Source organism: Gobius niger (assembly GCF_951799975.1).
Source record: "Gobius niger genome assembly, chromosome: 6".
In the NCBI taxonomy this organism is placed as follows: domain Eukaryota; kingdom Metazoa; phylum Chordata; class Actinopteri; order Gobiiformes; family Gobiidae; genus Gobius; species Gobius niger.
In genome coordinates, this window is record NC_136857.1 from 8,121,053 (window position 1) to 8,145,932 (window position 24,880).

The 24,880-nt window shown below is 40.8% G+C and overlaps 4 protein-coding genes across 4 annotated transcripts; 2 read left to right on the forward strand and 2 right to left on the reverse strand.

Annotated features, from left to right (window-relative positions):
• Positions 1-643: 643 nt before the first annotated feature.
• On the forward strand, positions 644-2,534 carry LOC306965054 (uncharacterized protein). The gene is made up of 6 exons (XM_079559276.1): positions 644-1,207; positions 1,284-1,431; positions 1,500-1,593; positions 1,672-1,846; positions 1,947-2,088; positions 2,198-2,534. Exons 1-6 carry the CDS (start codon positions 657-659, stop codon positions 2,303-2,305), a joined length of 1,218 nt encoding a protein of 405 aa, XP_079415402.1. The 5' UTR covers positions 644-656; the 3' UTR covers positions 2,306-2,534.
• A 165-nt stretch (positions 2,535-2,699) lies between these two features.
• On the reverse strand, positions 2,700-13,497 carry col9a3 (collagen, type IX, alpha 3). The gene is made up of 32 exons (XM_079558678.1): positions 13,154-13,497; positions 12,419-12,487; positions 11,353-11,388; positions 11,202-11,273; positions 11,073-11,126; positions 8,811-8,846; positions 8,706-8,729; positions 8,575-8,628; positions 8,333-8,386; positions 7,933-7,974; positions 7,762-7,818; positions 7,604-7,657; positions 7,477-7,530; positions 7,329-7,382; positions 7,210-7,263; positions 7,039-7,092; positions 6,894-6,947; positions 6,767-6,820; positions 6,630-6,683; positions 6,481-6,525; positions 6,345-6,398; positions 6,210-6,263; positions 5,847-5,900; positions 5,698-5,769; positions 5,373-5,408; positions 5,193-5,237; positions 5,079-5,111; positions 4,245-4,391; positions 4,095-4,149; positions 3,804-3,986; positions 3,662-3,739; positions 2,700-3,585 (listed from the first exon to the last, which is right to left on the reverse strand). Exons 1-32 carry the CDS (start codon positions 13,217-13,219, stop codon positions 3,401-3,403), a joined length of 2,037 nt encoding a protein of 678 aa, XP_079414804.1. The 5' UTR covers positions 13,220-13,497; the 3' UTR covers positions 2,700-3,400.
• A 396-nt stretch (positions 13,498-13,893) lies between these two features.
• ogfr (opioid growth factor receptor) lies at positions 13,894-17,271 on the reverse strand. Its single transcript, XM_079558672.1, has 7 exons — positions 16,954-17,271; positions 16,467-16,532; positions 16,294-16,375; positions 16,129-16,207; positions 15,973-16,039; positions 15,707-15,855; positions 13,894-15,632 (listed from the first exon to the last, which is right to left on the reverse strand). The coding sequence occupies exons 1-7, from the start codon at positions 17,155-17,157 to the stop codon at positions 14,582-14,584; spliced, it is 1,698 nt and encodes a 565-aa protein (XP_079414798.1). The 5' UTR covers positions 17,158-17,271; the 3' UTR covers positions 13,894-14,581.
• Positions 17,272-19,605: 2,334 nt separating this feature from the next.
• Positions 19,606-21,463, forward strand: kcnk15 (potassium channel, subfamily K, member 15). Its single transcript, XM_079558433.1, has 2 exons — positions 19,606-20,289; positions 20,417-21,463. Exons 1-2 carry the CDS (start codon positions 20,007-20,009, stop codon positions 21,382-21,384), a joined length of 1,251 nt encoding a protein of 416 aa, XP_079414559.1. The 5' UTR covers positions 19,606-20,006; the 3' UTR covers positions 21,385-21,463.
• The last annotated feature ends 3,417 nt before the right edge of the window (positions 21,464-24,880 follow it).

The window sequence follows — 24,880 nt, forward strand, 5'->3', positions numbered from 1 at the left end:
TAAGAGAGAAAAAGGAAACAGAAAAGTTATCACACACTTTCAGTCGCACACGCCGCACACCTCAGGCTAGCTAGGCTACCAAGACACAGGCACATTTAAAATACTAGATACATACTAACAAAACAGCACTATTTATCCAAAACATGTATATTGTAAACAAAGAACACTCACCCTCAGAGCTTCTTTGATTAGCGTGAACTCGTCGAGTGTTTATTTAGTTTTTCACGTATGTGCTCCGCATGCTCGTTCTCAAGGTCTCGCTGCCGTTACGTAAATGACGTCGTGTGTCAAAGTGGCGGCGGCGGCTGGACTGACTCCGGGACACATTTAAGGTTGCTCATTTATTAATCGTTTAGCCTATTGTAATCAACGACATGTTTGGGGATGGTTAATAATAAATTGTGTAATAATAGTGGATTTACCTTTAAACGTGTTCGTATCCTTCATGTCAGTTGAATCATGTATGCTAATGACTAGTTAGCTATTAGGCTAGCTAACTAAGCTGCAAGTTTTGTTTTATTTATTTTAATTTCGGCTCATTAATTAATAATCACAGTTATGGTACCTTTCATGTTTGTTTATTTGCTGTTTAAATTAATAAATGAATGCATTATTAACAGTAATAATAATCTGTCTACTTTTCCTTTACAGTAAAGATGTCTTCCTGTAAAGAAGAGCGCCACCTGCACGTATCACCTGCGCCCAAGGAAGAGCGCATCTACTCAGCAGGTGCTATTCTGAACCAAAGTGACTTTTTGTCTCCTGACCGAGGACAGTTGTTGGGTCCGGAGCTCAATCTAGCGGCAGAGATGTCAGAAGGCGAATACACCCATCTTCAGCATCTCATTCAAACGCACATGGAGACAAATGTGTCAGACATGCCAGATCAGGATGCGGCCATGATTAAACACGCCTCAGTGATGTCCCCGCTGTCCACCACGCAAGCCATCGACCTGTCCACTTCATCTGATGGGCATGTGGTGGTCTTACCTGGAGAAAAGACCCCACCCTCTTATGGAGAAGTACCTGGTTTCGTGTTGGCCAAAATCAGGGGAGAGGACTCTTTAGCAGCTTCGTCTGACAACTCCAGCCTCCCCTCACAGATAAGAGGACCCTGCACTGCCAGGGTATGTTTGGAGAAAAGATTCAGCTCCATTGTTGGAACGAGCATGGGACCAGAGGATCTTCAGTCTGCTGTTCTTAGCAAGTAAGCAGCAGCAGCATGCCGCATAATAGCATCAGTTTTGCTGTTTTAATAAATGTATATATGCATATTTTTTTAGACCGCTGACAATACTTAAACAGTCTTTAGAAACACAGAATGCAAGCAGTCATCCCTCCCAGCAGAAGTGGATTATGCCTGAAAGAAGAAATGAGATGTCTGGCCCGTACATAGGAATTTACAACCCTGCGACCAACATTTGTGGACCAGTAAGATGAGAAGTTTTTAGTAGATTTATTTGAGTTAACCTTAGCATTTCAATTAAATCCCCCAACAGGGCTTTATCATTCCGAAGGGATTTCCGCTGAATCTTTTCCCAGAAAAGGTTCTAACAAATACTTCCTTTGCAAAGGCTAACAACCAACCAGAAGGTATGCCCTGCAGTTTAACAGTTTGTTTTAGTGCAGTCATATGCATTATGCATGAAGTCAAGTCTTCATTCTTTGTAGATAGAAAAACCTCACCTCTTGCTCCCACAAAAGATCAAGCTGCTAAATCGAAGCCTTTCAAAGACACACCTGATTCAGCCGGAGAGAAGAGGGGCAGTGCGAAGAAAAAGCCGCAGCAGTCGGTCCCCCCGAACGTGCGCAGAGAGAGACACAACAGTAAGGAAAGAGAGCGCAGGTGAGGATTTTAATCAAAGATGATGTAGACTGAGAGGAATATTGACAGAATGTATTATGTCTGTCTTGTGAATAATAATAGACAATGCACTGATTTGTAGGAGGAGGATCCGTTTCTGCTGTGATGAGCTGAATATGCTTGTGCCATTTTGTCAGAGAGACACGGACAAAGTAACAACTCTGCAGTGGACTGCTACCTACCTCAGATATGTCAATAAAGTATATGGAGACACGATAAAAGAGGTTTGTCTGTGTTCTGCATTCTAGGATAAGGATAATAGGAGATATAACGGCATCATGTCATCAAGTTTTAATTCACTTAATTCACACGTTACTAACTTTGGCGTTGCAGGAGTTTCAGAAGACATTTATAGATGAAAATGGACTAAACCCCAACCCTTCTGCAGTGAATGACCTCATCCAGGACACAGAGAACATTCCCATGGCAGTCGAGCCATGATCCATGCTAACTATTAATGAACTACTCAGGTATTTAGATAAATGTATGTTGTTTTTACTTTTTGTACTACCTGTTCTGGTCTCTTTTTTCAGCTATTTTTAAATATCACAAATTTGTCAAATGTATTCCTTTTATTGAATTTTCGGGGAAAAGAAGAGTTCCGGTTGAACACAATGCTTTTACAACATTGTTAATGTGCTTTATGCTGTTATTTACAAGTTTTCATAGTTTACAACAGGTTATAATTATATCTTGATTTATTTCATCTTCCTTAAAATATGTATACTGTTCATATGTAGAAAGGAGTAATGTTTTACTGAAAAGTGGCTTTATTTGTCTTTTCTTACAACATGTCGCTGTATAATCTTACTGTACATACAACAGTCATCCAAAAATAATAAATAGTATTTAAAGTCATGTAAATTTAATAGTTACAGCACTGTTAGAACATAGTGGATGTGGTCATTGAAGGGCTAAAACAGATCAACAACAAAGCTCAGATTTACATCCATCTTCATTTTTAACTGTTTAGTTTTATGCCAAAGCCAGACACTTAAGTTCACAAGACAAAAACAGAACTGTACATTTTGGAACCTTTGTGACCGTTTTATTCTGTTGCTTTAAAATACTGTAACCAGAATGTGTTCATATATTTTACAAGGAAGGTGTGTTCTGCTCATTGAGGTAATACAGTACCTGTAATTTACATTAAAGGGCCATAATACACGCACATTCAGTTCAGAGCTGTATTGTATGATTTTAAGACTACGTTCGGTACAAGAAGCATAGAAACATGTACACACAAAAGAACTCATTTTGATTTCCCGTCAAGTCCTGTCATCATTAGACAGTATTGGGAGCACCATAGTTGCAGCTTTTTAGTCCACTTCTTTCACTGATGTTGCCAGATGCCTGCCTTTGATTGTTCTGGTAGTAAAGTTACTCCTTTGATGTTACTGCATTTTTTTCTTCTCACTGTATCACATTTGTTGCTGTTTCTCCACCCTTAATGTGATACTTACTTTCTTGGATATTGATTTATTTTTTGTCTTCACGCATCACTCCTTGTTCAGGTGCTCTGAAGGTGGTCCAAGTTTAATGGTTTTTGGGGTTTGTGGATTTCCCATGAGGGGCTGCCCCCTGGCAGGCTGATGTGTCACAGATTCCAGGGGTTCCCTGGTGCCCAGTCCTTCCTACTCTGCCTGACTCTCCAGACTCTCCGGGGTCTCCAGGGGACCCATCACGTCCATCTTTCACGATACCTGGCACTCCTGGAAGACCTGTGGACACAATTCGAATGTGAGCGAAGACCTCTTTCATATCTTTCTTTGACTCAAGAAGCTGTAGATCACATACCTTGGTATCCCTGGTCTCCAACAGGACCGTCAATAGCTTTGCCTGTGGGCCCTTTGTCACCTTGCTCACCAACGTCACCTGTTAAAAGAAGAACGATGATAGTTTGTTTGTTGTAGCTGCAAATTTGTGTCTTTGTTTTTACCTCTTGGACCGGGGTCTCCCAGTTCACCCGGAAGTCCACTGTATCCAGGTGGCCCTCGGGAGCCTGGGTGTCCTATAGAGCCGAGTACGCCAGGTTTGCCAGGGGACCCTGAAGGGCCAGGACGACCCACCATTCCGGGAGCTAAGGGTCGTCGGAGGTTAGCTGCCAGCTGTGCAATCTGATCTGATAACAAGACAACATCACACGGTTAGTTTCAAAGAATTAGATGTTAATGCAATATTTATTTCAATTGCAATTCAAATACTTAAAGATGGTCTGGTCAAAACTTACCATCGATCATAGAACCACACAACTCTCTGATGTGCTGCTCACTCACCAGTTTACCCTAAACATAGATTGACCAAAGGTTAGATTTACGTTTCATCCCAAAACGCTGTTTTAGTATAGTTACGCTGTAAAGTTTATAATGAGTTGATGTACCGGTACGCCAGTCTTCCCGGCAATTCCAGGGTTTCCCTGTTCTCCCTGGAAACCCATTAGGCCTTGTTTTCCAGGGGCTCCTCTTGCTCCAAGCTCACCCTGTGGTCCCGTCACTCCCTTTGGTCCAAGCTCTCCTCTCTTCCCTGACTACAATTGAAAAAAACAAAAACATAAAAATCATTCACATCCCAAATCATGCTTACAAATACAATAGGCAGATATAAACATTTTAAAATAGGCTCTGCTCATTCATGGAGATTATGAAGCAGAGGCGGGTAATACTCAGGTGCATTTACTCTAGTGCATGTACTTGAGTAACTTTCTGATTATCATACAGTACTTTTTACTTCTACTTGAGTAAAATTGTAATGCAGTATCTGTACTCTTATTTGAGTAATAATAGTAATTTGCTTTTTCCACTGAGGCAATTGCTTCATTTTGATCTGTAAAATAGATGTAGTTCGTCTTGTGCACGTTGTTACAAAGAATTATTTAGTTTTCCTGTATTTTCTGTCATTTTCTTGGAATTTTTATGTATTTTCCACATGATTTTTCATGTTAAGTTTCACACAATTTATGGCATCATTGAAAATAAATCTGACATGTACTCTCAGACAGTTACTCACAGTACTCAAGTAACATTTTCACCAAGTACTTTTTTACTTTCACTTGAGTAAGGATAAGTATCGTTCCTCTTACTTGAGTAAATATATTGGCTACTTTACCCACCTCTGCTTACAGGTCACAACACACTGTCACTCAGGATCAATCTATTTAAAACCATGTAGGTCAACCTCCTATTGTCAGCTTTACGAAACAAACACTTAGACTCACCTCTCCCTTTTGACCCACTGGACCGAATGGACCCTAGAATCAAAGACATCATTTTTATTACAATCATTTAAAAAGAAGTCCTTTTTTATGCTTTATTACGAAAACAATGCTCACTGGTTCTCCATTCTCCCCGGGCAAACCATCACTTCCTGCTACGCCCTGAGATACGAGAGCATATTACTTATTCATCCAAGTCAAATATAAGATGTTGTTTTTTTTAGCTCCTTGAAAATACATTTTCTCAGCCTTATTGGGTGGAAATTATTCATATACGTATATATATTTATATTTTACCATGTCTCCTTTAGCCCCAGAAGCGCCAACTGGACCCTAAAAAGAGAGAGAGTCATTGTATGGTTCATGTGGAAGAGCAGTGGGGAGCAAACCTGAGGTATTTGAAGAAAATCATGAGAGTTATAAAGACTGCCTTTGTCTGTCACACTGCAGTACTGTCTTTGAGCCACTAGGAGGGAGATACCCACTGATGATACAGCACCAACTGCAGTGACCAACTACCTAAAACTACTGTATGTACTGTTTGTCCAGGCTTAATATTTGTGTGATTTGTATGAATTATTGGAAACTGTTGCATATTTCAACATTTCAACAATTAACATACCCTTTCACCAAACTCTCCTCTGATTCCTGTTGGCCCTGGCAGACCAGCATCCCCTAAAGCTCCTTTCAGCCCCTGCAGCAGAACCAGTAAAATACATGAATCAATTACTTGGACTAATTGTTGCTATTCATTAATATGTCGGGACTGACCTGGAATCCCTTAATTCCCTGTGGCCCAGCATTTCCGACAGGCCCGATTCCACCCTGTTGTACACAAAAGCAATATTATTATGATAAGATCTTCAAACCTACAGTGCTAAAACTTCACACACCTATCACAGAACAAGCTATTAGGATTGATAATTATTCTGCTTACAGCTACAACAAATCATCACATTCAATGCTAGAATTTTATCAGCTTATGTATTTAGAAAAAAACATTTTACACATTTAGAAGTTGGAAAACCTTTTTTTATATATTATATAATGTAACAGAAATAATGGCATATTTGTAGTTTGGTTTGTTCATACCAACTGGGACAGATGTACTATGGTTTCAGATACGTTACTTACAGCTACTCCTCTGGGACCTGCGATTCCCCTTTCTCCTGGAATACCAATGTCACCCTAAATGAAGAGACAGTTGTGTTAGATCTCCAAAGTGATGTGGTTTAATTAACACTTCCCCAAATTCTACAAGATACATACAGGAATACCTGGCTCTCCAGAGGGGCCTGTCTCACCGGACTTTCCTGGGTCACCCTTTTACAACAAACAGAAGATGAAATCACAGTTCGTTTTAGACTTTTGTCTTTTTTAAAACGTGTTCTCAGTATATACTCACAACTCCTCCTTTTGATCCCTTTGTACCAGCCTTTCCTTGGAGCCCCTGAAAAGAAAATCACATAATTTGGTGATGGTTAGTGCCCAAGCAACAGTTCTATTGATCAAACACATTATTTTTATTATCACAAATTAAAAACTTTTTCTTACAGGAAGTCCATTTGGTCCCTTCTCACCGACTACCCCATGGCGCCCAGCATCACCCTGAAAACAAACAAACAACAGCTCATGGACCTGTTACTTTGCTGACATGGTCAACACTACACTCAAAGGAAGCTAAGTCTTGCCTTCTCTCCGTCCAGTCCTGGTGTGCCATCTTTGCCGTCTCTCCCTGGAATACCCTGACAACATGAGACTTTGTTACAGAACAATGGTGAGCTGGACATTGTGATTGTGTTTCAGTCTTCAACTTACAGGCTCCCCTTTAGGCCCTAGTCCACCTGGTGCTCCTTTGGGACCAATTTTACCCTGTAAGTGATGCATGTATTAGTTAGCCTTGACAGAGGGTGCAGCACTGTACACTAGTGATAAAAGATTCCCGTAAAAGCTGATTACTCACTATCTCCCCTTTTGGTCCTCTGAACCCTTGCGGTCCTTTCTCTCCAGCGTCGCCCTGGAAGCATCAGATGAAACATATACAGCTATTCATTGATGGGACCAATGGTCTGCTGGCTAAAAGAGCTAATGCTCAATAGCGAAACATATGAGTTACAAACAGACATGAACTCACTGTCTTGCCAATGAGGCCAGCAGCGCCAGGTTTTCCTCTAAAGCCAGGTAGGCCCTAAAGGAAGGACAATGTCAAACTTGTGTCTTGTCTCAATGAGCAGAATAATACAATGTACTTACTCTGTCTCCCACTGGTCCTATGGGCCCCTGCAGCCCTCTCAGACCTCGTGGGCCCTAAACCGAGCCATTGTACAAGGAGTATTTTTAATGAAGAAACAGAGATTCATGATATAATAACGGTAGAGTACAGTGAGAGTACTGTGCTCACCTGCAGACCCACGGTGCCTGGCAGACCAGGTTGACCAGGAGGTCCAGCATCACCCTACAATGTTTACAGACATCAGAACAAACTCTATACAACACTATTATTATAACATATGACATTCTTAACACACCTGCTCTCCATTCTTCCCAACCTCTCCTTTATCTCCTTTGTGTCCAGTATGTCCCTGCATAGAAACAAGATGAGCAAGCAGTGTGTAGCTGTACAACTAATTAAACGTTTCAATTCTATTTATGGAAATCCTCTTGACCAAATCAATATTGTATTTACCTTGAATCCTGGCATTCCAGGTGGACCAGGAGGGCCAGGGGGACAGATGGCAGGGCACTAAAGACAAAAAATGTATTGTCAATATTAATGTTCCCCTTTTGTCATATTGTCTTGCTATCATGAACATTGTGTCATATATTCTGTATGTGACTTAAAATATTTTGAACTTACAAGTAGATCACCATTGAGATCTTGAATTGTGCCTGGCAAACCCTGAAAACGACAGAAAGCAAATGTACTTTTGTCATTGGATCAAAAAAATAGTGGAATTTGACAAATAACCACCACTAGATGGCAGCAAACACAAGCTTAACAAGACCAAATTCTTGAATTATACATGAAATAAAATAAAAGAAGAAAGGAAAAGGACCACGGCACTTTTCACTCATCAAAGTTGTCTAATTTACATCTTTATATTAAAAGAGCTAGTTAATCTAAAATCCTTAAAACCCTAACTGTAACGGCCAACATCACCTGGGCTTTTCTGAAGAAAAGGGCAACTTCCCCACAGAACAATTATCTTGCATAAACTTGCATATTTGGTTTTGATAAAAAATATAATGTTACTTACAGGAAGACCATCAGGACCTGGAGGGCCAGGAAGTCCAGGAAGTCCCTCAGCACCCTGATAAAAAACAAAAAAAACAATGAAGATCCTGATCCACTGAACACACAACTAAACTAAAAGTAATGAATCTCCCTCCGTATCACTTTGTTCTAACTCAGCTGTGTAAAGTTACTGCTGCAATCTCACACTTTCGGTTCAATAAGATGCTTGAATTATTTTAGATTTAAAAATAAATAAATACTTACAGTTGCCCCCTGAGGTCCAACTCCACCTGGTAAACCATTAGTTCCAGGTAAACCCTTGAAACAAAGCAAACAAGTTTAGTGTTTCGTGCAAAAGCTTGTATGAATTAAAGGTATCAGTGCTTTGTACTCACTGGAGCTCCTGCTCTCCCTCTGCCCTACGGAAGACACGATGGGTGCATTAAGTCACAGACATCAAAGTCCACATTAGGGCTGTTGTTGTTTAAGGCTATACTTACCGGAGGCCCGGGCGGTCCGGAAGGTCCTGCTTCACCCTATAAAGAAGCATTAGACACAACATTACACATATCACTGAACAAGTAAGAGCCACATCTGTGTGGGTTTGATTTAACAGTGGATCTATAGCTTTACACTTTAAGTCATCCTCCTTAGAAGTGACTACTTAAGCTTAGTTTTAGTTCAGAAGCAGTGTTGGGGGTAACATATTACAAAAGTAACGAGTTCAAAAAATATATTACTTTTTTCAGTATAACACAAGAGAATGGGGAAAGAGAAGGAAAAGGAAATCTGACTGCAACCTTGCTTGATGGCATCACTACCATTTCAGTCCATATGTTGCCACAGGTAACTCAGAAGTAACTAAAAGTAGTGTAACTCAGTTACATTTTTGAAACAGTAATATGCAATAAAAAAACACATTACATTTTAAGGCTGTAACTACTAATATACAATTTATTACAGTTTAAAGTAACTTGCCCAACACTGATCAGAAAAAACAATTGTGTTCTATTGTGAAAAATGGACTCCCAAAAAGCAGCAGCTTATGAATAGGGGTCCATCCCTCCACCAGCACCACTTAGAGGCCAGGATGCCATCATTCAGTGTAGAAAAAGTAAATAGTGCCACTATATCTGCATTTTAGCTGAGTGTTGTCTTTGCCCTGAGCCTTTCAACTGGCCCGAGTCTGCTTTGACTCCTCACAGCTGTATTTGTGTTGTCCAAATAAACTCTCACACTGACAGTCTCAGTTACAGTCCAATTGTGCTACAGTCGGACTGTGAATACTTCTACTACAAAAACAACAACCTAAACCTGTTACAAGTCATGTGAGCTGCATCATTTGCTCCTCAGATCTTCTGTATTCTTGTCAGGTCTGTAAGCTCGAGAGAACACAGTGATAATCGGGGTAATTAGAAGCTCTAGTTGAGACACACTTCCACTCACTCCAGTTAATGAGTTTGATTGTCCGGGGCTTTATCTGCCTTGACAGTAAATATGCTGCTGCAGTGTGAAAATTCCTGAACGTTTTTTACCAACTCGTAGTCAGGTTAGCCTGCTAGTAATAATAGGATGGCATAATAGTCAGTCTCATCATTCTAAAGGAAAACTGAGATGGAGGGCAGATGGCATCCTGTGGTTGAATCTGCTGAGAACCTGTAAATAGTTACTCTTCATTTATTAACTTTGCCTGTCACATGAAATAAAAAGTGATTCCAAGTTGGTTGCAATGAGTGGATCTCAAAGGCTACAGTAACATAAAGACAATACAATGTTTCCTACAAACAACTAAATATGCTCCGTTTTATGTATAAAACCTGCAAATCCCGTTGTTTAAACCTCTTTTAACATTGTTCTTAGTCTGTTTGAATGCATGTAAGCACACAACACCGGATTGTACCCATTCACTAAGTTTCATCCGTTGTCTCACAAACACAAACACACTCTCTTTCATCCTGACCTATTGTACATGTTTTTAGTGGTGGGGGAAAACAGCACCCAGAGGAGAGAAGAGACCTACGCTGACACAAGGAGAACGTGCTCCCTGGCAGGGCTGGGGATCAAACCTTTAACCTTCTTGCTGTGAGGCAAGAGCACTAACCACTGCACCACCGTGTTGCTCATGCCATGAAATGAATGTGATTCTTGTAATAATTTAGCAGCTTGTATTTCTATCTTTAAAACTTGAATAAAAAAAATCTAATCTAATTGAATATTTGGCAGAAAAAATGCAAATACAATTTTTTCTGAAATCTAGCAGCCCATCTCCAAATATCCTTGATAGTTTTCAACAGTTTTACCAGATTTTGATTGTCATCATTTTGATCAAACGCTTGAATTAACAGAGTGCCAAGCAGCAAATTCTTTATATTTATAAGTTGAATATAATATTTTAATTTAGACAGATTTTTTTTCCTAATATATTGGGCCCCGATGCATAATATAATCCATAAAGTAATTCAGTATTGTAATCAAATTGTTGAACATGAACCCAACCTTCTCTCAACTTCAATGTGCTTGTCATTCAGTGGATAGTATGTTCAGCATTAGACCAACACACTTTATCCCATGAGATTAATGTTGCAGGCAGCAATAGGCATTCCGGTCCGGATTAGAGGAAATAAATCCAATTCTGACCCCTCATTAAAAATATTCCCACCAACAGGCAGAGTTTGACAAATCTGGACTGACAGTTAGACTTTACCTTGCTCATAATTCACCTCTCTCAGAAATGTTATTATGGACTGAGTTTGTTCACTTACAGCTTCTCCTGCGGGTCCATCTTTTCCACTTGGGCCATCAGGACCAGTCAAACCCTGAAGATATACAAGACATCATACATTTGAAATGATCTCTCACTTTTAGCGCACATTAATAAATATTAATCTTACGTCCACTCCGGGTAGTCCAGGCAAGCCAGGTATTCCTGCTTTTCCGGCAATTCCAGCTTTTCCTTTGGGTCCCTGAAAATAACATCAGTAGAGTCATCGTCCCATTACAAACTGTCAGATACATAAAGCTTCACCAAATTTAAATACTTACAGCCTTTCCTGCTAGTCCAGCAGGGCCAGGTTTACCCTGCAGATGAACAAGATATACATTTGATTGATTCTTCCTTATATATGGATGTTATTCAGCCAATTTCCCATGTTAATTGTAAAATGTTTGGCTTCTGTAGCACCTCTTAAAGAAAAAAAAACATTGCTAAATTGACCCAGTGCAGGCTGGTCACATGACGAAGTTTGATTTGGGAAAAGGGAAGGGGCTGAAGGTGTGAGCTGAAACTTGAGATGCTCTCACTGAGCTGGGGAATGTATGAATGGGCCCTCTGTGTGCCTTCACTTACTTTACCAAAAATATCTACTAATGTTTTACTACACTGTTAGTGTCCAAATGTTCTTATATCACTGATATAACAAAATATTCAGAGTTAATGTGAGTTTTATTTTGGTAATGCACAACAAATCAAATCAAAATAATAAATGGACTTCTGTGTGTCGCCAAATTGAGATTTTCCTTAAAAAACAACAACTTGTTTTTACAAATCCACCTCCGTGATCTCAGAGGGTGAAAGTAGATCCTTTGTCTTACAAAATGTTTGGATTTACCATAAAATGTTATTTAATTTAACCTTATTTTGGTAAAATGAAACCAGATAATGAAGTTTGAGTCTTGATACTTCAAATGGATGTTACCTGTGGACAGCTTTCATCAGACAAACCCCTGCCCATCTAACAACACTATTATTGTTTTATACCAAGAGGAGGGCAGATGGGAGGAGCCTCTAACATAAAAATCCAACTTCACAGAGGTCAATTTCATTCAAGCCATGATATTGTCAACAGCTTCTTTGGATCATCCAATTACACAATTCACCAGATCGATCGATTTGATTGGAACACATAAAGACGTTTCCAAGTGTCTGGCAATATGTTTGCGGACGTATTTTTGGGAAGATGCACACAAAAAACAAATGAACAAAATAATCATTGATATGATTCATAAAAGACCACATTTGCCAGTCTTTTTTTATGTTACAATGAAACTACATATATGTATTACATCCACCGTCAGCGCACTGTGTGGCGCCTCAGAGAGTGCAACTCACATCTGTGCCATCCTTTCCTGCAGGTCCTGGGGGTCCTGGCTGCCCAGGGGATCCTCTGGGGCCAGGCCTCTGTAAAAAAATTAAATAAACAAAAGCTATAATATAAAATAACTAGAACAACATAAAACCACACACAGACAAAGAAAAAAAGCAAGCTATAGGCGATAGACTCCTGCATATTCATCTATTATGCACACAGAAGCCCGCACCAATCGTTATATGCAATAACTGCTGAGAAAAAAATGTAGTTTAATGCAACTTTAAAAACATTTAGAATAATTACTGTGATGCATAAACGCTGCAGGTAAGCTGACACTAATCAGCCTGATGTGTTAAATCCACCCATAGCTTCCACGTTGTTTCTAGTTGATAATTTATAAAGTTTTGTTTTGTTAAAGTTAGACTGAGCCTGTGCGTGGCCCAGAGGTGAATGAACAGAAGCAGCATTGTGCGCTGGCGCACGGATCTCCAGTGCGCGCATTCCACAGGTTCAGAGAGAGAGAAAAAACGTCTTATTGAACTAGTGCGAGGGACACAGCACCTGCACATAACTATGATGTGCAGAGCCTAAATGGACCGAAAAAGATCAGATGATAATGCCATATTATGTTAATATTATTTTCTGTCTTACGATACCACCGACAATGGCAGGTGGATGAACAGTCTCCATGTATATAAACAGTGGAATAGTCCTGGTGACATGGAGGCATTTCAAACGTTGTCTTCTGCGCTTACCTGTGCTGATGACCACGTCAAAAGTTGGCACAGTAGAAGCACCCAGAGCGCGGAGAACTTCGCCATGGCTCTCCGCTCGCCCTCACAAAACGGATTTATAAAGATAAGGTAAAATCCCCGGTACCCAGTCCTCAGTCCCCCCTGCGCCCGTTACGGAGTCCCTTTACGTCGCAGCGAAAGGGTCCTGAATGGCGTCCTCCTCGGTACCAGATAAGCCCGAGTCTCCAGTCGAAGGGGCTGTGACCGCACACAGGGGCGAGGGGGGTCAGAGTGGGACTGCTCAAGGATGCACAAGGCTGAGGGGAACCATTGCGGACACAAGTGGGCAGAGCTAAAGTTATGGCATGTGGCCTTCAGTGGGGGATGCTCAGACTCAAGAAGCTGTGTTTATTAGAAAGGCATTTTCTGAACGTCTGAAGGCCTTGTCGAAAACCTTTATCACAATATTTTTGAAATGTCTGACAGTGGCATAATCTCTGTGAAAGTGTAACGTGAAAGAACTATTCTAAAACTGCACTACAGGCTGTTCCTCCTCCACATTCTCCAGGCTTCAGTAAGCCAGTAGCCTGTGGACGTACCCTCCACAGCTTAGGCATGAGTCACACCAATACATTTAGCATCAGTTTACAGCTAAAGTAGACCAAGATAGAGGCCTATTAGAGGAAAATAAAAGCCTGGATCGAGACAAAGATTTTTACAAAACAATATAGCTTTTATTCTGCTTGGTCAACAGCCAGTTGTTCTTCAGAAAGTTTCTTTTTATAAACGATTCAGCATTTTGTAAAACTCTTAACTTTTCATTTAAATACTACAGCTTACAATATGGAAAGAAATACGTGCGGATACAAAAATGCATCAAGAAATTTCAAAACCTTAAACAGTGCCCTGGCTTCATTAATTTCTTTAGCTATTTTCATCTCATTATATAGCAGAGCTAAAAATGTCAGCCAAGTCTTTTCAGTTCTGCTTAGAAGACATATCTACTTAAATATTTTACAATCAACCAGTCTGACATTTTTGGCACAGTTTTAACAAATATTTTCCAAATCTGCAGTGAAGCAAACAGATTGTGCAACATAATTACCTATTTAAATATATCTTAAATCACATTCAGTCTTCAGTTCATTTTAACATAGGTCTAGTAGTAGATATGCAAATCAGACAATGCCATTTCTCACATTTCCTCGGACAATGCATTTCCCCACATTGAGAAAAAAACAAAACAAAAAACTCATCTAAATTCATTTGAAGTGCAAAGTTGAGTAGCAAATTTAAAAACACTATCAAGTATTATTGAGAACTTATATCTGATTGGCCCTTGAGGAAAAGAGTTCAGCTTTATAGTCCTTTAAAGTGAAAAGAAAAAAAAAATGTATAAAGATCTAAGAGATAAGGCCAGAAGGTCCCTCAAAAATCTGTCCTTTCAATTCATTTTGATTTATTTGTTCCATCAACTTCGTTCTTACTATAAACCTCTAAGTTTGAAGATGTTCGGTCTCCGTTCAAGGGGCTTGAATCGGTATCCATTGGCTCAGATTCTTTCCCGTTTGTCTGCTCCTCTGTAGTTTTGCTGCCGCTTACCGTTGACCCATTTACGGACGGCACACTTTCTTGCGACATCTCTACTACTTCATCCTTTTCTGTTGTTAGATCATATTCAGTCCGTGGGATTTTTTCCTCTCTTCCCGACAGAAGAGAGGGTTTGGAGGTCTTGAGTGGGGTTTGCTGACCGGTCAACTTATTGCAAACGTTTTTACCTTCTTTCTGCAACTCCCCGTCAGAGTCTGCGTCATCCTCTCTCTTCTTCTTTGGCGTTTTTTTATTCTCACTGCCTCCATCCGTTTGCATAACGCTGTCCGCTTCCAGGATGCTGTCCTTCTGCTCGGTGCAGTTCTCAGTTTTAGCTTCCATATTTTCTGCGCTGGGCGAATGGTCCATTCCCTCATCATCTGTACAATTGCTTCCATTGCTTATTACATTGTTGTTGTTCTCTGCAGAAGCATTCCCATTCTCAACAGCCTCAACCTCACCTTTTGGTTCGGGAGATGTTTCAGATTTATTTTTCTCTTTACTTGTTGTTTTATCACCCTTTTGAGACTTATTATTATCCACTGCATCTTCTTTTGTGTCCATATCTTTAGCCTTCGCCCGCAGGTCGTCTTTCCCTTCACCATTCCCAACTACCTCTGACCTCTTCTCCGCCTTTCGGAATTGTCTCTGTATTTTTCTAGGGCACCACACAAACTTATCCTTTGGCTCAAAGTGAAGGTAGGCGTAGCGTACAAGCTCTTGCCGTTTTTGCTTATCCAACACGGCAAACAGGAAGTAGTCCAGCACACTTCTTTTAACACTGCTAAGAGTCTTCCTCACTAGAGTTTCCTCCAGAAAGAAGCGCACCAGTGGGGCCTGATAGTGCTCAAATCCAAGCTCCCCAAGGCTCTTCAGGATGCGGGTGATGCGCAGATTGTTGTGCATATTGCTGAAGAGGGAACATAATTCATTTCAGTTAATCATTTTAAAAGGTACAAATTTTTCCACTTGATTATTTATTACCGTTCAAGATTTCCAAAGCGCTCCTTCCAATTTTCTGCACGTTTCACTTCACCGGTATCTTTGTTGATCAAGCGGATACCATAAAAGCCCAGCATAAGCTCATATGATTCTACAAGCCTCTTCTGGGCATCCTCACTCTTCTTGAAGGCCTTAAAAAGAAAATATTTCAATGGTCAACCAGAGAGCTTTGTGTTGCCATTAAGCACCTTATTTAAGGTGCTTAAATAGGCTCTGATTTGTTTGCCAAGACTTTGTGTTATGCTGACCTCTATCTCCTTCTTGGTCAGCTCTGAGGCCATGTAATTGACTCCTGGTTCTCTCAGTGGGAAAAGCCTGATAAATAAAATGATGTGCATTTATAAATGATTCCTGATTTATTGTATGCATTTAAACAATCAGATTGGGACATTGCCATGTCATACCATTGAATATAGGAATGGACCCTTTCCAGTCTTTTGTAGTCATTTTTCCATTCTTTAAGGAATGAATCAATGTAGACATCTGCAACAAACAAATGCAAGTTGCAACAATTAATTACACTTACACTAAAATATGATAAAATGATGTTATAAAAATAGTAGTTTTACCATCAGGAGAAGAGGGGGATTTATTGAGATAAAATTGCAGGTTGCTCATTTTGTCCTCAGGGCATTCATCATCTGTTAAATTCTGTGAGATGATAAGCAACAATAGATCTTTATTATACAGTATAGTTGATAGACAGTTTGATTTAAGACTAAATATAAAAAGATAGACTTACAGGATATCCTCTTCTGTAGTTTTGCATGTCCTTGGCTGCTCTCATGTTTCTGGGAGTGGGGTGCCACTGCACAAAAGAAGAAATATATGAGTCCTGAGATGGTGCAGGTTGACTGCCTTGCTTCTGTTACTCTACCCAAGTGAATATTATTAACACACTTGTTATGGTGCTACAAAACCACCACATCAGCATCAGACAAGGGAGTTTTGAGCTAGATTAACCTTGTTTTTATAATTCTACCTCTGCATATACAATATGATTAAGATCCGTTTGTCTTATGACACAGAAGGAAAACAGTGACAGGCAGAGATCAAAGATCACCAGACTGTGTGTGCTAACATGTATGCTAGGGAAGCTAGCATTGGCAAGGCTAACATTAGCTTTGGAGTCGGAGGAATAAAACGCCTCCTTGAGTTGAATGTGGCAGAGTCCAGGCCGACTGCTGCATGTTTCACGGAATCAAACCCTGATGTCATTACACACGTACAGAAACCAGTGTCCACGATGACTTGTTTTTGTCTTGGCTTGACCGCCGGGTCTGGCTCTCTCCAGCCGGGTCCTCTCCATCACTCTCGGTGTCCCACGTCGAGTCGTACTCGCAAACACAGTCGTCCTCCATGACTGAAAACGTCTTTACAAACGTACGAAGAAAAAGAGACCTGCAGGCGCGTTTAGCTCGAATGAATGACATGTACGGACTTAAGCTCGCATCCTGAGGGGTGACTTGGACGGCCCTGAGCTCCCCTGTTCTTCCATCGGAGACAACGACACTAGGAGCGCGCGCGCCGTGGCTGCAGCAGTGCTGCTGCCTTCAGGTGCACCAGGGAATTCACGCAACTGGCTTTTAAAACATTGTTCCGTCATTACATCCACGCATATTGAATTCTACATATTTGGTCACGCGCACTCACCATCACGCACTATGGGGAGCAAAGATCAGAAAATCTGAGTTTTTCCAGCACACATTTTTATGGTCTAAATTATATTGAGTAGATGTTATGACTGACTGGATACACACCATATTAAACGTGATGATTTAAATGTCATGTCGTATCTTAACACAGACCTGTTTTTATACATAAGATACATCATCTAATGACATTACATTACCACCCGAATACCCTGCACTAAAACCATAAAATAAAGATAATACTAATAAGGGAAGAAATTGTCAAAATTTGGTTTGGTTTGATCAAAATTTAATTTCATCAGGACCTATTACCACTCTGTTTGAAGACAACTGTTTTCCGGTGGACTACATAGCCGGGCATCATCAGTCACCTTTCTATTCACTAACCAGAGGGATGCACCAATCTAATTACTTCTTTGATGTCCATCACTTGACAGTAATTTGTGGACAGACGTGATGTGAACTTATATGGCAGCGTCTTCACCATTGCAAAATATAAATAGTAGCATGCTTTATCACAGGGGACTGGGTGTTGAATGGCCGCTGGTGTGGGTTGCTATTTTTGGTCTTAGTTACTGTGGAAACCAGAGGGCTCTGCAGGCATCCAGTATTTGGTGTTGCTATTTATCGCCCCTGCTTCTTCATAAAATGGATTCTTGAACATAAGGATGCAATCAATCTCTCGTACATATGGTGTTCCACAGTATTATATTGTCATAAACTCATAACAGGAATATTATTTGGATATATTTTGGGACCACAGAAAAATGGCAATTTGTAAAAAGAAAAAAATAATAATTCTAAAACATACTATAACACACTGGGCCCTTTTGCAACCATCTTCAGGCATATGATGTGCTTAAAAAGAGTAAGACTAAATGTGTTTGATGTTTGATAATCATAACTTGTTGGTTGCAATGAAATGATTCAAAATATACTCTATAGTTGAGGCCCTTTATCCATACTTACGGACTTCTGTTTCAACGCTAACATATGGATGCTTACAGTCAAGTATATCTGTTAACATAGCAAAGTTGTCCTAAGTAAACTGTCACAATAATACTTCCACAAATTCTAGCTACTACTAATACAACTGCTACTATTAATAATAATAATAATATGCCCTTTCTTTGAACTGAAGAGATTATTGCCCCCAATTATTGTCCTGATTTGGCAATTGTATGGATTGCTGCTGGCTTTTTTTGGCTTCAGGTTGTGCTCTTATCAGTGGGGGGGGATGTAATTGATTTATGGAGGGCTGGTTTGGTTCACAGCAGGGATGGAAGTGTGCTGATTTAGCCACTTAACAGAAGCACAGGCCACTTAGACGAGGTCACTGCTCTGAGGAGAATAAACACAGGGGCTAGTTCACCTGTGCAACCCGACATGACTCTAATTCCTGGATTTAATCATTTGTCCACCAGGCAATCATATCTAATACTTGTACAAAGTGTTAAGTCTGTGTAGCTCAGATTTGTACCTGAATGCCCATTTTCTCTGTTATCATCCTTCAATGTTATGATGCCGACCTGTGAGACGCAGTGGGTGGCCGTTGTGCCACACTCATGGATTATTCCCTTTATACAGGATCTCTGTCGGTCGCTGTAGGTTTAGCCGTGTGCATCTGTAGCTTGCTCTCTTTCATAAATGTCTGTATCACTGAATATTATCTTCATCTTCGCTGACACTGGGCATCTGTCGATAGTAACCATGGCAACCCACGGTACTCAGGCTACACTTGGTTTTACACCTCATTTTAGTAAAAAAAAAAAAAAAAAAAAGATTTTTCACAGATGATTTATAATTTTCTGCCGTGAATGGCACTGCTGAGTTGTGAAATTTGTACACTTTTGACATTCCTAAACAGTGAGGATTTAAAATTAAATTGTGGTCCTAGTGCTGTTTTATGTACTAGTCTATTTAGGCTACCACTTTTACCACATGGCACAACATGCAGGCCACCGGTTATTGAGTTAGTTGCCTACAGTCCCGGAAATAACCTTTAATCTTAACAACACATTGACCTGCTTAACACTATGGTCCATGTCTGGGTAAAAAAGCGCCAGTGCCACATAAACAATGTGTAATATTTTTACTCTGTCAGACTCTGAGTGTGCTTCAAACTTGACAGTTATGTAACATTGCAGCAGGTCCGTATATAGTTACCAATAGCCGACCTGACCGCTGAACTGTGCCTGAGATACAGTATGAACACTGCGCTCAGACACCGGGTGCTGTCCCTGGTGCTGACCCCCCTCTCTTTCTTTTAGATGGTATCTGCCGGGGGGAGATGGGGCTCAACTTGTTGCTCTTTTAGCCAACAAGACTCTACAGCTAGACCAGAGGGCTATTTAAGTTCATTTTTTTTTTTTTTTTTTGTATTGATAGGCGGCAAGTTTGCTTTGCGCATGCCAAGTCCAGAAGCACCTGCTTAAACAGATACCGTTGAGTGGGGAGCGCTGGTCAGCACAGCGCACATTCACGCATTCCTCCCCACGTACCTGCCCCAGGTTTTCTTCCCCCTGCATGCTCCCATCCCTTCGCTTTACGCAACAGGCTGCAGCACAGATGTGGACAGCGCTCGCGGGAGATCACGAACCACCTGTGACCGCGCGCCTCTGAACCCAAAGATGAAAAAGCAAAACGTGCGTACGCTGTCGCTGATTCTGTGCATGTTCTCGTACCTGCTGGTCGGCGCCGCGGTGTTTGACGCACTTGAGTCCGAGACAGAGAGCTCTCGCAGGCGCGTCTTGGAGCAGAAGCGCAGCGAGATGAAGAAGAAGTACCGCTTCTCGGAGGACGACTACAGTGAGATCGAGCGTGTGGTGCTTCAGGCTGAGCCACACCGCGCTGGAAGGCAGTGGAAATTTGCCGGTTCCTTTTACTTTGCAATAACAGTTATAACCACAATTGGTAAGTTCATGTATTATTTTGCTTTTTATGTATTCATGGATGACACTGTTGAATGAAATCAACATTGAATGAAATATTTTTTCAGTGCATGGGTTGTATTAATGCATCTCTTTCTGTGTGCATGAAGGATATGGACATGCAGCTCCAGGCACAGATGCAGGGAAGGTCTTCTGCATGTTCTACGCTGTCCTGGGAATCCCTCTCACTTTGGTCATGTTCCAGAGCCTGGGCGAGAGGATGAACACGTTCGTGCGCTATCTCCTCCACAAGGCGAAGCAATGCTTGGGCTGCAGACGCCCAGAGGTGTCCATGGAGAACATGGTGTTGGTGGGCTTCCTCTCTTGTTTCGGCACGCTGTGTGTGGGCGCTGCAGCCTTCTCCCACTTCGAAGGATGGAGCTTCTTCCATGCATACTACTACTGCTTCATCACACTCACCACTATTGGCTTCGGGGACTTTGTGGCACTGCAGAAGAAAGAAGATCTTCAGGAGAAAACACCATATGTAGCATTCAGTTTTATGTACATTCTTGTCGGGCTGACAGTTATCGGGGCTTTTCTGAATTTAGTCGTCCTTCGATTCCTCACCATGAACACTGAAGATGAGAGGAGAGACGCACAGGAGCGGGCGTCATTAAAGAGGAACAGGGGGATTTTTGACGGGGGTCTTCGCTTCCTGGGGGAACGCAGACAGAGAACAGTGCACCGGCGAAGACACAGTACTCTCTTTCTTCCAATGGAGGAGGGCACCAGCCGGACTAACCTGATCTCGTCCCCAGCGGAGGACCAGAAGAGGCGGCTCAGCCCACGTTGTGCCCGCCTGCACCTCCACATCGCTGGGGGCAAGAGGGCGCAGTCCAGCCTGAGCTCCCTCTGCTCATGTGTGTGCTACCGGCTGGGCATTTGTGACAGTCCCCTCATGACCGAAAACCATGGATGCCACTTGAATTCTGTGTACTACAACTCGGTGTCCTACAAGATTGAGGGCTGCTTGCCTAATTCCAAAGACAACACTGGTTTCTCCTCACCAGGGAGTAACTTGTCACCCAGGCATAGCTTTCAGGACTTTCCACGCTCAAGGAGAAAGTCTGTGTAGTCAGCACAAAGAAAACAATTATAAGAATTCACACTATTTTGAGACACCTGAATTGTTCTATTATTGGTACAAAAAGAAAAGGCAGAGGCAGTGGAGTAATACTGGATTGCACAGTGCACAGCATTTTTCAAAATACACTAATAACTTTCCACCATTTTTCCTCACTAAAGCGCTCTGTCTGCTAGTACTACAAGACCACATGGGGGCCGCTGTGTCTCATCTTCGACTTTCAATCACTTTGAGAATCTTAAGGGATTTGTGGAAGCGCTACGCAATTTTAGCTTAAATCTAATTGAAAATGTTCATTCAAGTTTTGCGGTTGCCTTTAGATTTGCAATTTCTGTAATGGTAAAGTTAAGATTTAGAGCACATTTTAAACACGTCCATGAGTATTAACATCTGAGAGATGACTGCGATGTGAACTGCTAAATTATTGCAAGAATCACATGCATTTTCGAACACGTTTTTCAAGGTCTTATCTACTGGGTTTGCTAGGTTTACACTTTGCAAGACCCAGAGGAAGACGGGCTATTTTGTTGCTTTTCAGTTTATATTGTACAGTGCCTAGATAATAGCGGCCTTTGGGATTTGCTTTCCATTCAAATTGATATTTTGTTTTGATTGCTTGTGCAACACCAATTTGTGGTGTAACATTCAGCCAATTCAAAGTGTCTTCCCTTTTTGCTTCTCCTTTGACACCGGTACATTTGCATAACAGTTTCAATGTATTCAGTCATTTGCATTGGTACAGAATTCAATTAGAATATAATTTACCAATAGTAAAACAAAAGTCACATATGAGACATGTGCCACTGTGCTTCAGTTAAACTGAATATAATACTAATAGAAAACATCCACTTGCTCCCTGAAACTGAAACCTTCCCAGCCAATCTTAACAACAGAACAATGAAGCAGTATACCATCTTAGCCTTTAGAGTCTGACTCTTTCATGGAACAAATACTATCCTTTAGGGCTGCAACTTTGTGGCATTAAATTCCAAGTAGCTACTGACATATCTTTTGATAATTTGCTAACTTAGATGCTTTTGCACAGTTGAAGAAATGGGTATTTAATGTCAGCAGTGAAACATCGCATGTTTTTTTTTGCATGTTTGCAAACATAAATGTTCAAAGACTAAAACATTTTTCGTGATTGGGAATTGAATTGCACTTGAGTGACGACTTTATCTTTTGCCTTGACTTTGAATTTTATGCTTTTACAGTTTTCCCCCGCATGTAAACACCAAAGTGCAGTGCATGCTCTTAAGAATGTATGGCACAGAATGTAAAAGCATGAGTGCCATGTGAAACTGCAAAAAGCTTTTACGAATTCTTACAAATCTGTATGTGTTTTGTATTGTGCTTTTAATAACAGCTCCAGTTCTTCTATTATATGATTCTATTGACTATGCTGCCACTACCTGCAAGTGGCATGCCATACTTTAAAGATGTCATTGCTTTCCTTAAACTGTATGATGCCTTAATGGACTTAAAGACAGCACAAGAGATTATAAAGAGATCACTTACAATGTTTAGGATGTAGCGCAAATATAGTATATGTAGCTGGTTTTTCAGGAAACTTCCAGAACTGCTGAAGAGGTGGCATTTTTTTCAAAAGGGAGGTGGTGTATTTGATGTCATATTTGTATCAATAAAAGTGTATAAAAAAGCTTCAAGTGTGCACATTTTTATGTCTAATATTCATGATGGCCATATGATGAGTCATGAGCATCACTGCAGGCTATAGGATGATTCTTAAGATCCAGTATGTTTGCTGTGATGTTGCACTGTTAGGTTTCATTTGCCTTTTTAACCCAGTTATATTCAATGCACTGTCTGGGACAAAAAATAAGCCATAAAATCTTGGACAAACTGCCCCTGAGCGCCATCTGTTGATCCACTGGAGAAGTAGGCACTTTACGCACAGATATGAAACTAATGGGTCGGAAAACAAACGATCCTTGGGTATGAAAAGCCATCTGCCCAAGTCATCCCCAAATAAACCCCATCTCATTCTTCACACGATTAACATTTAGACTACTGTATATTATTCACAAGTGCGCCCTCTACTGGACTGATTCTTGACATACAAATAGTAGCGTCTGCACTTTTTAACCACATGAGGGCAGTATGATCATGGCAAAAGGTCACATTTGGCAACTACAGTATAATATGTGGGCCAATATCTTCCATCTGATGTTCCTGTTTCTCTTGCATTATAGTAATGTTCGTTACTGACGTAGGTGAGTAGCCTGTTTCTGACTCAATATACTGTGTACTCTAGAAGTTACAAATTGTGTAGAGTCGTTTGTCTTTCAACACTCTATTTTAATGTCTTTTTTTTGGGTTAAACGGGTCTGTAAATTCTTAATATTTCATACACCTGATCTAGGCCTACATGTGTTCAAATTGGGGAACACTGGTAGTACTCAACTCAAATAATTTGAATTTAAAGAGGGGGTATTATGCTTTTTTCAATCACATAGCACCAGTCTATATCACACTACAATGATGACCAAACCTTCTGTTGGTCTGTAAATGCAGTAAATTAGAATAACTGCCTTGTATAAAATTGCTCTCTCAAAATGGCTGTAGTGAATGTCTTGAAATAGGCCTCTGTCTCTTTAAGAACCTCAGACCCTTTCCGACACGCCCCCTCCACACGCTGTCTGTGGCATCAGTGGGGAGGGGGTTCTGCTGAGGAGCAGTGGTTATTCGGCAGGTGACGAAAGCTCGGAGGCGTCTCCAGGAGGTGGGGGCGTTCCTAGGAGGACTCAGGCAAACCTATCCCTAAAATGGCTGCCATCAGAGTTTTTACAGATTACTCAAAAATACGTGAATGTGCCAAGGCAACACTTCAGGCATGTTTTTAATGAGGGAATGACATAATAACATGATATAAAGCTTGAAAAAGTCGATTTTGCATAATACCCCCCCTTTAACCATATAACCATATAACCATATACCACCATATTTCATTTGGTGGTAGGCCTACTTGAACTACTAAAGCACTAAACGTGCTCAAATTAAATTCCACCGACTTATAACAATCGCATAGGTAGCTACAGGATGGAAACGTTTGTTTTTTCTTTCCCTGTTTGTTAATTAGTTTTTCTGGGTGCTCGTTATCCAACCAAAACAGAAGGATATGTATATATATATCAAACAGAAACTCTTCCTGCCAGAATCCCAGCACCCCTATCAAATCTTGTAAGTGGTTTTAACCAGTAAGAGCACATAGTAATAGTTGTGTTATCCTGTAGTTTTAATTTCCTCCACTAGGGGGCAGTATAATACCACGTAATCCCCTGAGGTAAAACAGCACCGATCCTTCTCTTCTTTTGCGCAGCTACATTCATCCTACAGAAATATAGTAGGGAACTGCTCATTGCTCACTGCAGCGCAAATATTGACGGAGCACACTGCGGCCCGGCTAGAACAACATCACAATTAGACACTCACGCCTGGTCTGATGCATGCGCGAATAAATCGTGGC

What these genes read in the sequence shown, in the direction of transcription:
- ogfr (XM_079558672.1), bottom strand. Translation starts at nt 17,157, where the DNA reads ATGTCATTCATTCGAGCTAAACGCGCCTGCAGGTCTCTTTTTCTTCGT. An exon ending in GTCCATTCCTATATTCAATG is followed by an intron (nt 16,040 to 16,128) that starts GTATGACATGGC and finishes TTTATTTATCAG; the next exon opens with GCTTTTCCCACTGAGAGAAC. An exon ending in CGCTTTGGAAATCTTGAACG is followed by an intron (nt 15,633 to 15,706) that starts GTAATAAATAAT and finishes TTCCCTCTTCAG; the next exon opens with CAATATGCACAACAATCTGC.
- col9a3 (XM_079558678.1), bottom strand. Translation starts at nt 13,219, where the DNA reads ATGGCGAAGTTCTCCGCGCTCTGGGTGCTTCTACTGTGCCAACTTTTG. An exon ending in TTGGACCTCAGGGGGCAACT is followed by an intron (nt 8,387 to 8,574) that starts GTAAGTATTTAT and finishes GTTTTTTATCAG; the next exon opens with GGTGCTGAGGGACTTCCTGG. An exon ending in CTGGCCTCATTGGCAAGACA is followed by an intron (nt 7,093 to 7,209) that starts GTGAGTTCATGT and finishes TGATGCTTCCAG; the next exon opens with GGCGACGCTGGAGAGAAAGG.
- kcnk15 (XM_079558433.1), top strand. Translation starts at nt 20,007, where the DNA reads ATGAAAAAGCAAAACGTGCGTACGCTGTCGCTGATTCTGTGCATGTTC. An exon ending in AACAGTTATAACCACAATTG is followed by an intron (nt 20,290 to 20,416) that starts GTAAGTTCATGT and finishes GTGTGCATGAAG; the next exon opens with GATATGGACATGCAGCTCCA.
- LOC306965054 (XM_079559276.1), top strand. Translation starts at nt 657, where the DNA reads ATGTCTTCCTGTAAAGAAGAGCGCCACCTGCACGTATCACCTGCGCCC. An exon ending in CAGTCTGCTGTTCTTAGCAA is followed by an intron (nt 1,208 to 1,283) that starts GTAAGCAGCAGC and finishes ATATTTTTTTAG; the next exon opens with ACCGCTGACAATACTTAAAC. An exon ending in ATGGAGACACGATAAAAGAG is followed by an intron (nt 2,089 to 2,197) that starts GTTTGTCTGTGT and finishes TTGGCGTTGCAG; the next exon opens with GAGTTTCAGAAGACATTTAT.